The 12,140-nt window shown below is 41.5% G+C and overlaps 1 protein-coding gene across 1 annotated transcript in view; it reads right to left on the reverse strand.

The window, feature by feature from the left end:
* The window catches only part of pik3c3 (phosphatidylinositol 3-kinase, catalytic subunit type 3), a 117,879-nt gene that overhangs the window by 7,891 nt on the left and 97,848 nt on the right, over positions 1 to 12,140 (reverse strand). The window contains exon 23 of the mRNA XM_043686708.2: positions 2,220 to 2,310. Coding sequence (XP_043542643.1) covers positions 2,220 to 2,310 — 91 coding nt within the window. The remainder of the gene's footprint in view (positions 1 to 2,219; positions 2,311 to 12,140) is intronic.

Genomic DNA, 12,140 nt, shown 5'->3' on the forward strand with positions numbered 1-12,140 from the left:
GACCTGCCTGTATACTTTCCGATATGTAAAATGAATATTAAAATAGAATTCAAAGGAATTGTATTTTAAGATTTCAAATCAATCTCAGTTAAAAAGGTCATAAATACTGATAAACACCATTATTGATTTGAATCCAAAAGAATTAGATTTTAGTTACGATATTAGAATAATTGTATAATGTAAAATTAAGATTGTGAAAGTTTCCTAAAACAATTAGGCAGTGGTAAGGAAATTAAGTGACTTGCTTCAAGGTTACACATGACCTGAAAGATTTTCATCTGTCCCTGTACAGTCTCAAGGCAAACAATCATATACATACAGGTAAACCTGACAAGACAGACTGGAGTAATCATTCTCAACAAATGTGATTACATCAAGAAAATGCCTACTGTGCTGAACGAAGGTTTCAAGTACAAATCACTACATCAAAGCAATCCAGATGTGCCATCATGGTCTGAATCAGTGTTAATTTAACTCATTAAAAACTTGTGTTGCTGAGTTCAGTTTAAATGATACCATGCAAGTCTAAATGGGAAGCACTGCCATGGGATCTCCACTGGGCTCAGCCTTGCTAACATCTGTGTTGGTTAACATGAGAACAGCACCTTTGCTAGAAAGGCCATAAACCTCCTACCCTTGTAAACTTTGGATTTGTCACATTTGCAATATACGAATCATCAGCTGCTAAGAACTTCTTTAAGCGACTTAATAAACACCATCCTGCATTTAGACTTATCACTTGAAATGGAGCAAAGAGTTATGTTTCCTCAATGTTATTAGCTGAGAATCTGTCAATGGTTTCTTAGCTATCTATCAAAAGCTTACATTTACTAGTCAATATCCTTTTTATTAATTATTAATTCATTCATGGGATGAGGGTGTCGCTAGTTAATCCAGAATTTATTGCCCATCCCTAATCAGGTCAGAGGGCAGTTAAGAGTCCACCACCTTACTACAGGTCTGATGTCACTGTAGGCCTGACCAGGTAAGGATGGCAGTTTCCTTCCCTGAAGGACATTAGTGAATGGTTTTCCTAACAATTGACCATGGATTTGTGGTCATTATTAGACTCTTAATTCCAGATACTTATTGAATTTAAATTTTACTCTCTGCCATGGTGAGATTTAAACCCAGGCCCCCAGAACATTACCAAAGTCTCTGGATTAACAGTCTAATGATAATACCACTCAGCTATTGCCTCCCCACTATACATGCTGAAATCCCTAAACACCCATGGGATAAGATCAATCTTATCAGCATTCTTGTGAATAGAGCCCAAGTTCATCATATAATCTTGATGCTGTGATAGAATATGTTGAAACTACCTTGTGAGACTCCAGATATCTTGATCAAATCATCACTCATATCACAAAAACTCATGAAAAAGGCCTCTATCCACCACTTTTAGCTCTGAACAGTACCCAGTTTACTTGAGATAACCCTAGAAGGGGAATATGTCTCAGCAATCTGAACGCCAGGTGAGGTTAACTGTCTCATACTGCTATTATGCAGTAAACCCATGAGTGGTTTCCTCCACTAACGGGATACTGCTGCCAAGCCAAAAGACTTTTTGCCTAGCACACAAAGAGTAATGTGACACAGGAATTTTAGCAACAGTATGATGCCAGGTATGAAGGCTGTATATCCCAAAGACTGACAGACCATATCAAATACCACATCCCAATGATCAGTTGCTGCAAGCACGTGTCAATTGTGTTTAACTACAGAGTGATGTTCCAAGCCTCAGTAAAGTATGTCCACCATTCACTCTGATTCTAATATTGGAAATCAGTTATTACATCATCTGGACTGTGCTAAGTGTTACACTGGAAACCAATTTAACATTACCAGTCAGGCATATTGTGTGATACATCTGCATGTACCGGAAGCTACATATATAAATATACAGGACCCTGTTTTATGTAGGCAAAAGGAATTTGTACATACATTGCACTTGTAAGGGATCACAGGGACAGCCATCTCAACTGTATTCTCAATGCAACACAATGACAGAATCTAATTGCCTGGTCTTAATTAAGATTGACAGTTAACTGCTCTTAACTATTCACCACAACAATGATGGGTGAAGCAATCAAGACCCTCTTCTCACACTATATAAAATGGCTTACCTTTTCTCAAGTTTGTTTATTTTCTGATTCTAATGAGTACAAGACAAAAAGCTTCACCATCTTGTCTCTTTTTAGCAATGTTTAAATTACCTTTTTCACAGTCTTGTCAGGTTCCAAAGCAATATCTGGAATGTTGGCATCTACCATTAGCGAGAACAGATTCAGTATGAGATTAGAGTATCTGGAAAAGCAGTAAATATTTTGGTAAGATTTTGGTTAATAGTCTGCTATGCATTCAAAACATTTATACTTATTTATTTCAACCCAAAAATGTGTCCCTACAGGAGGAAAGTTTGTTTAATGATTTGTTACTTTGCAAGTATTAAATTAAAAAAAAAGATGCTGTGAAGATTTTAAGTTTACAAGACACAGATACAGTCATAGGAATGTACAGCATGGAAACAGACCCTTCGGTCCAACTTGTCCGTGCCGACCAGATATCCTAAATTAACCTAGTCCCATTTGCCAGCACTTGGCGAATATCCTTTTGAATCCTTCCTCTTCATATATCCATCTGGATGCCTTTTAAATGTAATTGTACTAGCCTCCACCACTTTGCTTTGCATGAAAAAGTTGCCCCTTAGATTCTTTTTACATCTGTCCCCTCTCACCCTAAACCTTCGCCCTCTAGTTCTGGACTCCCCCACCACAGGGAAAAGACCTTGTCTATTTATCCTATTCATGCCCCTCATGATTTTATAAACCTCTATAAAAGGTCACTCCTCAGCCTCCGATGCTTCAGGGAAAACAGCCCAAGCCTATTCAGCTTCTCCCTATTACTTAAAGGCTCCAAACCAGGTAACATCCTTCTCTGAACCCTTCCAAGTTTCACAACATCCTTCCTACAGCAGGGAGACCAGAATTGCACACAATATTCCAAAAACGGCCGAACCAATGTCCTGAACAGCTGCAACATGACTTCGCAATTCCTATACTCAATACTCTGACCAATAGGAAAGCATATCAAACACCCTCTTCATTATCCTATTTACCTGTGACTCCACTTTCAAAGAACTCCATACCTGCACTTCAAGGTCTCTCTGTTCACCAACACTCCTCAGCACCTTACCATTAAGTGTATAAGTCCTGCCTTGATTTGCCTTTCCAAAATGCAACACCTCAGATTTATCTAAATTAAACTCCATCTGTCACTCCTTGGCCCATTGGCCCATCTGATCAAGATCCCATTGTACTCTGAGGTAACCACTATCACTTTCTACTACACCTCCAATTTTGGTGTCATCTGCAAACTTACTAACTTTACCTCTTAGGTTCACATCCAATCATCTATATAAATGACGAAAAGCTGTGGACCCAGCACAGATCCTTGTGGCACACCACTGGTCACAGGCCTCCAGTCTGAAAGGCAACCCTACACCACCACCCTCTGTCTTCTAACTTCGAGCCAGTCTGAAAACTAGTGTTTTAGAATGGTATCAGACTTCAGAGGTCAAACAACAGAATCAAAGTTGAAACCATTAAAAACCATTATATTTAATGGCAGTTATTCATTAGTGAGAAGTGACAGACAAGAATTTTTACAGTGCTAAATAAATTTACAAAAAGTAGCCAAAATCATGCCTCATGTTTTAGTTGTGCAGCAATATTTAAAGACATTGCTTAATAATTGCAAGACCCTACTCGGGGAAACACAGCTGCACTATTTCAAATAAATTCCGAAAATACCCACACGATATGGTCTCTCATGACCATTCTCTATTAATTTCATTTGCTAATTAGCTCTATTATTCAAAAGATATACTTTGTTCTGAATATTCTGTAATAGTTCATTACCTGGCCTTCTTCTGATTTTTGGCTAGTTTGCAGATGAAGGAATAGTATTTTTTTGCATTCATTCAAGGCCAGTAATAGTAGTAAGGATCTGAACATAAACCTTGGTTGTTAGCTTGCTTATAATTTTTCTTGTTTTAAAAAACTTCAAATTTATGGCTTCCTCTCATTTTTACATAAAGTCAATTCTTCAAACAACAATAAAAAGTTACATCATGACTTCTTAGTGTATCCGATTTGCTGATGAGAAACCTTATTAAAACTTATATCTATGCATTCACAATGCATTCCTTCTAAAACATGTCAAATAAAATCTTTGAAAAATTTAAAGTTTAGCTAAAAAGGGCATTCATTTTTTGGATATTAAATGGCGCTGTTCTTCAACAAATTACGTCTTTCACTCACTGGAATTAGTTAGTATGGTGCCCATTTTGACTTCTGCACGTTTCAAGCTGTCTATTCTGTTGCTCTGACATAAAAGATACGTTCCTCCAAGGCAGATATTCGATTCACCATTGTCTTAATTTAATCATCCATCAATTATTTTTGTTACAAAGCAGTTCTTAACCATAGCTAATTCTTTACACTCATTTCATATGTCCCCAATATTAGTTACAAATGCCTTATTTCATTTCTTCCATTAATTTTGTCCTTTGTTTCTTCCCTTCTCTTTCAATATACATCTAAATTTTTTTTTAACTTAAGGTCAACAGTACCCTATTACGGTAGCTTGTGCAGCACATAATCAATTAACTTACTTGGTGACTGATGTATCATAGAACCCCTAAAGTATGTAAGCAGGCCATTAACCCAGTGAGTCCACACCAACCCTCTGAACAGCATCTCACCCAGACCCACTCCCTATCCCATCCCTGTAACCCTGCATTTCCCATGACTAATCTATCTAGCCTAACATTCCTGGACACTATGGGCAATTTAGCACTGCTAATCCACCTAACCTGCCCATCACTGGACTGTGGGAGGAAACCAGAGCACATGAAGGAAACCCATGCAGACACAGGGAGAATGTTCAAACTCGACACAGCTAGTTGCCAGAAGGTAAAATTGAACTCAGGTCCCTGTACTGTGAGGGAGCAGTGCTACCCATGAGCCATCGTGCTACCCACTGAGCTAGTGAGCTGTCCATATAGTTTTGGTTTATTTTCTTCCAACCTTATTAAAATGTTCTACCTTTGTTCCAGTGAAGCTTAACTTACCAAATCATCCTCATCATTTTTTTTCTTTTACAATATTTGTTCATAAAATTTTTCTTTCAATTTCAGATTTCTAGAATTGAAAGCTTTTGCCTTTTTAATATATTATTAGCACTGATTTGATTCAAGCCAGAGTATTCTGAAAAAAACATTAAAATATGCAGGAAGACAGACAATTCACGAGCCAAACATCAGGATTCACTCAAATAGCAGCACCAAATTTGTTCAATGTATTGTTTATTCCCAATATTCCATCTCTCTTGCTGGCCATAACTCCAGATTTTCAGATAATTAACTTACTTCAGAGTAAACATTGCCCTCAAGTAATACATTAGCACATCGGGTTCTTCCTGTCCATAGGAAATAGGAACACGTAACAGCAATTTGGCTTCTTGAGCCCACTCCATCATGCAACTGAATCATGGCTGAATCTGACATTCCTCATATACATTTCCTGTATTTTTGCCACAACCCTGAATTCCGCAACCGATCAAGATTTTTTTTTTAATCTCAGCCTTAAATATACGCAAGGACTCTGTCCCCACAATAGACAATAGGTGCAGGAGTACGCCATTCTGCCCTTCGAGCCTGCATCGCCATTCAATATGATCATGGCTGATCATTCCTAATCAGTATCCTCTCCCTGCCTTATCTCCATAACCCTTGATTCCACTATCTTTGAGAGCTCTATCCAACTCTTTCTTAAATGAATCCAGAGACTGGGCCTCCACTGCCCTCTGGGGCAGAGCATTCCACACAGCCACCACTCTCTGGGTGAAGAAGTTTCTCCTCATCTCTGTCCTAAATGGTCTACCCCGTATTTTTAAGCTGTATCCTCTGGTTCGGCACTCAACCATCAGCGGAAACATGTTTCCTGCCGCCAGAGTGTCCAATCCTTTCATAATCTTATATGTCTCAATCAGATCCCCTCTCACTCTTCTAAACTCAAGGGTATACAAGCCCAGTCGCTTCAGTCTTTCAGTGTAAGGTAATCCCGCCATTCCAGGAATTGACCTCGTGAACCTACGCTGCACTCCCTCAATAGCCAGAATGTCTTTCCTCAAATTTGGAGACCAGAACTGCACACAGTACTCCAGGTGTGGTCTCACCAGAGCCCTGTACAGCTGCAGAAGCACCTCTTTGCTTCTATACTCAATTCCTCTTGTTATGAAGGCCAGCATGCTATTAGCCTTCTTCACTACCTGCTGTACCTGCATGCTTGCCTTCATTGACTGGTGTACAAGAACACCCAGATCTCTCTGTACTGCCCCTTTACCTAAACGGATTCCATTTAGGTAGTAATCTGCCTTCCTGTTCTTGCCACCAAAGTGGATAACCATACATTTATCCACATTAAACTGCATCTGCCATGCATCTGCCCACACACCTAACTTGTTCAGGTCACCCTGTAATCTCCTAACATCCTCATCACATTTCACCCTGCCACCCAGCTTTGTATCATCAGCAAATTTGCTAATGTTATTACTAATACCATCTTCTATGTCATTAACATATATTGTAAAAAGCTGCGGTCCCAGCACGGATCCCTGCGGTATCCCACTGGTCACTGCCTGCCATTCCGAAATGGAGCCGTTTATAACTACCCTTTGTTTCCTATCAGCCAACCAATTTTCAATCCAAGTCAGTACTTTGCCCCCAATACCATGCGCCCTAATTTTACTCACTAACCTCCTGTGTGGGACTTTATCAAAAGCTTTCTGAAAGTCCAGGTACACTACATCTACTGGATCTCCCTCGTTCATCTTCAGAGTTACATCCTCAGAAAATTCAAGATTAGTCAAGCACGATTTCCCCTTCATAAATCCATGCTGACTCTGTCCTATCCGGTTACTACTATCCAGATGTGCCGTAATTTCATCCTTTATAATGGACTCCAGCATCTTTCCCACCACTGAGGTCAGACTAACTGGTCTATAATTTCCTGCTTTCTCTCTCCCACCTTTCTGAAAAAGTGGTACAACATTAGCCACCCTTCAATCCTCAGGAACTGACCCCGAATCTATCCAACTCTGGAAAATAATCACCAACACATCCACGATTTCCCGAGTCACCTCCTTCAGTACCCTGGGATGTAGACCATCAGGCCCCGGAGACTTATCAACCTTCAGACCTAACAGTCTCTCCAACACCAAATCCTGGCAAATATAAATTCCCTTAAGTTCAGGTCCTACAGCCACTGTTACCCCAGGGAGATTGCTTGTGTCTTCCCCAGTGAACACAGATCTGAAGTACCCATTTAATTCTTCTGCCATTTCTTTATTCCCCGTAATATATTCCCCTGTTTCTGTCTTCAAGGGCCCAATTTTAGTCCTAACCATTTTTTTGCCTTGCACATACTTAAAAAAAGCTTTTACTATCCTCCTTTATATTATTGGCCAGTTTACCTTCGTACCTCATTTTTCCTCTGCGTATTTCCTTCTTAGTAATCCTCTGTTGCTCGTTAAAAGCTTCCCAATCCTCAGTTTTCCCACTTATCTTTGCTATGTTATACGTTTTCTCTTTTAACTTTATGATTAGATTTAGATTACTTACAGTGTGGAAACAGGCCCTTCGGCCCAACAAGTCCACACCGCCCCGCCGAAGCGCAACCCACCCATAACCCTACATCTACCCCTTACCTTACACTACTGGCAATTTAGCATGGCCAATTCACCTGACCTGCACATCTTTGGACTGTGGGAGGAAACCGGAGCACCCGGAGGAAATCCACGCAGACACGGGGAGAATGTGCAAACTCCACACAGTCAGTCGCCTGAGGTGGGAATTGAACCCGGGTCTCTGGCGCTGTGAGGCAGCAGTGCTAACCACTGTGCCACCGTGCCGTGTTTCTTAACTTCCCTCGTCAGCTACTGCCGCCCATGCCTCCTCCTGGGATCTTTCTTCCTTTTAGGAATGAACTGATCCTGCAACTTCTGCATTATACACAGAAATATCCGCCATTGTTCCTCCACAGTCATCCCTGCTAAGGTATTGCACCATTGAACTTTGGCCAGCTCCTCCCTCATAGCTCCATAGTTCCCTTTATTCAACAGAAGTACTGTCACTTCCGACTGTACCCTCTCCCTCTCAAACTGCAGATTGAAGCTTAATGTATTATGGTCACTACTTCCCAATGGCCCCTTCACTTCAACGTCTCTGACCAATTCTGGTTCGTTACATCTTTGCGACAGGCCAATTTCAGCTCCTGATTCAACTTACATCCGACATCCAGACTACTGTTTGGGGGCCTGTAGATGACTCCCAAGAGGGTCTTTTTCCCCTTAGCATTTCGCAGCTCTATCCACACTGACTCTACATCCCCTGACTCTAGGTCCCCCCGCGCAAGGGACTGAATATCCTCCCTTACCAACAAGGCCACCCCACCCCCTCTGCCCGTCAGTCTGTCCTTACGATAGAACGTGTAGCCTTGAATACCCAGGCCCTGCCCACTTGAAGCCACGTCTCAGTTATCCCCACAATATCGTATCTGCCAATTTCCAAAAGAGCCTCAAGCTCATCCATCTTATGTCTAATGCTTCGTGCATTCATGTATAGTATTTTTAATTTGTTACTGCTCTCACCCTTCCCATCAACCCTTATTTCACTCAACTTTACAGCATGATCCCTTTCCGAGTTTTCTGCCTCATTGATACAGTTGTCTTTCTTGACTTCTCTTGTTCTAACTTTCCCTTCAATTTCCTTTTTAAACATCCAGTTTGTCCCCTCCCCCCCACTACTTAATTTAAATGTAACGGTGTTGCAGTAGCAAACCTGCCTGCCAGAATGCTGGTCCCTAACCTATTAAGGTGCAAACCGTCTCTCTTGTAGAATTTAAGCTTACCCCAAAATATACCCCAGTGATCCAAGAACTTAAATCCTTGCTTCCTGCACCAGTTCCCCAACCACACTTTCAAGTCCATTATCTCCCTGTTTCTGGCCTCACCAGCCCGAGGAACTGGAAGCAAACCGGAGATAACCACCTTGGACGTCCTGCTTTTCAGCCTTCTTCCTAGTTCTCCGAAGTCCCGCTGTAGTATGTTCCTCCTCTTCTTCCCGACATCATTTGTGCTGACATGTACCACCACCCCTGGCTCTTCACCCTCGTCCTTGAGGATTTCCTGCACTCTGTCTGTGATGTCTTTCACCCTGGCACCAGGAAGGCAACACACCATCCTTAAATCCCGTCTGCTGCCACAAAAACCCCGGTCAGTTCCTCTCACGATAGAGTCCCCTATTACCACGGCTCTGTGCGATGTCCGACTCTTCCACTCTGCCTGACTCTTCCACTCTGCCTCTGCGCCATCTTTTGATTGACAAACTTGGCCGCCTTGCGAACTGGCAGTGTCATCAGTCTCTACCGTTTCCAAAAGCTTCAACTTGTTCCTGACAGGTACTTCTCCCGGGGTCTCTTGCACCTGTCTCCTTCTCTGCCTTCCTCATCGTCTGCTCTCTTCTGGCATGATTGGTGTAATAACCTCGCTGAAGGTCTTGTCCAGAATGATCTTGCTCTCTCGGATGAGCCTAAGGTCCTCGAGTTCTTTCATCAGTGCTGCAATATGCTCGGTCAATAGCTGAATGGGCACACACTTTCCACACATATACGAGCCAGACACACCAGAGTCGTTGACCTCCCACATCAAGCACGTAGCGCACTGAACCAGCTGGGCAGTCATGTCTTCACCCTCTTCAACTGTGGCGTAATCACTTCATTCAACCTCCTTGTCAAAGACTCCTGAGCTGAAGCCTCACTCTTCGATCCAAACTTCCTTAGACCCTCTTTTTATGGCAACTCTTTGTAGCAAGGAGTTGCAAATGCTCTCAACCCTCCAAAAGAAAAATTCCGCCTCATCTCATATTCTGAACTCCAGTGAGTAGAGTCCCAATGTGTTTAGCCTTTGCTCATAAGACAACCCCTCCAATCCAGGGATTATTTTCATGAACCATCTCTGAACTGTCTCCAATGAAATATCTTTCCTCAGGTAAGGGAACCAAAAAAATTATGCTGGGGAAGTTGTTGGAGTAATAATCAAGGGTAAGGTAACTGATCAACTCGAAAGTTGTCAGTTATTCCAAGAGTTAGCATGGATTCATAAAAGGTAGGTCATATCTGACAAACCTGTTTTATTGAAGAGGTAACAAAGGTGGTGGACAGAGTTAAAATAATGGATGTTGATTTTTGATAAGGTTCCACATGAGAGACTGTTACCTGAGGTGCAAGTCCAATGACTTTTTAAAAAAAATTATTAACAGGAGGGCTAATTACTGACATGGACAGGAAACTGGTTGGAACGATGGATAAGTACTCAAATTGATAGGACATGACTAGTTTTCCACAGAGATCTGTGTTAGGACCTTAACTACTTATAATACTCATTAATGATCTGGATAATGGGTTAAAAAGTCAAAATATCCAAATTTGTTGATGATACAAAATTGGACAACAACATACACACTGTTCATGGCAGCATAAAATTACAACAGGAAATTGATAACACAGATGAATTGGCAAATTTGTGACAGATGGATTTTAATACGAGCACGTGAGAAGTTATCCACTTTGGACCGAAAACTGATAGGTTCAGGGTTTTGTTTAGAAGGAACAAAATTACATTCAGTGGATTTCTAATGCGATTTGCAGTTTCAGATTCATAGCTCTTTAAAATGCCACAAACAAGCACAGAAAATAGCCAAAGTGGCTGATGGAATGTTCACATCTAAAGGGCTGGAGTATAGGGATGCAGACATTATGCTGCAGTTATACAAAACCCTAGTTCGATCCTACATAGTGAGCAGGTCTGGGCACTACACCCTTTGGCCTTGAAGGGAGTTCAATGCAACTTTACAAGGATGACATCTGAACTTCAGGGGTTACAGAATGAGGAGAGATTAGACAAGTAAGGCCTCTATTTTCTAGAATTTAAAAGATTAAACAGTGATCTAAGAGGTCTTCGGGATATAACAGGAAAAGATGCGGCAGATAAGGATTAACTATTTAATATAGTTGAAGATTCTAGAATTAGGGTCAGGCCATTCAGGACAGATGTTAGAAAGCACTTAGAGTGTCATAGAGATGTACAGCATGGAAACAGACCCTTCGGTCCAACCCGTCCACGCCAACCAAATATCCCAACCCAATCTATTCCCATCTGCCAGCACCCACCCCATATCCCTCCAAAACCTTCCTAATCATATACCCATCCAAATGCCTCTTAAATGTTGAAATTGTACTGGCCTCCACCACTTCCTCTGGCAGCACATTCCATACACATATCACCCTCTGTGTGAAAATGTTGCCTCACAGGTCTCTTTTATATCTTTCCCCTCTCACCTTAAACCTATGCACTCTAGTTCTGGACTCCCCGACCTCAGGGAAAAGACTTTGCCCATTTATCCTATCAATTCCCTCATAATTTTGTAAACCTCGAGAAGGTCCCCCACAGCCTCCAACGCTCCAGGGAAAACAGCCACCCTGTTCAGCCTCTCCCTATAGCTCAAATCCTCCAACCCTGGCAACATCCTTGTAAATCTTTTCTGAACCCTTTCAAGTTTCACAACATCTTTCCGATAGGAAGGAGACAAGAATTGCGTGCAATATTCCAACTGTGGCCTAACCAATGTCCTGCACAGCCGCAACATGACCTCCCAACTTCTGTACTCAATATTCTGACCAATAAAAGAAAGCATACCAAATGCCTTCTTCACTATCCTATCTAGCTGCAACTCTACTTTCAAAGAACTATGAACCTGCACTCCAAGGTCTCTGTATTCAGCAACACTCCATAGGACCATGCCATTAAGTGTATAAGTCCTGCTAAAATTTGCAGCACCTCACATTTATCTGATTCTACACACTAAGAATAATGGAGGCTTGGAACTCTCTTTCTCAATGCTAATTCAGTTGTTAAATTTAAATCTTAGATTGACAATTTTTTATGAAGCAAGGGGATATGGACCCAAGGCAGTCATGTGGAATTAGGCCAGTGATCAGCCATGATTTTATTGACTG

Source organism: Chiloscyllium plagiosum, unplaced genomic scaffold (genome assembly GCF_037043375.1).
Source record: "Chiloscyllium plagiosum isolate Xiang-an unplaced genomic scaffold, Cpla_swu_hap1 HiC_scaffold_1, whole genome shotgun sequence".
Taxonomy (NCBI): Eukaryota; Metazoa; Chordata; class Chondrichthyes; order Orectolobiformes; family Hemiscylliidae; genus Chiloscyllium; species Chiloscyllium plagiosum.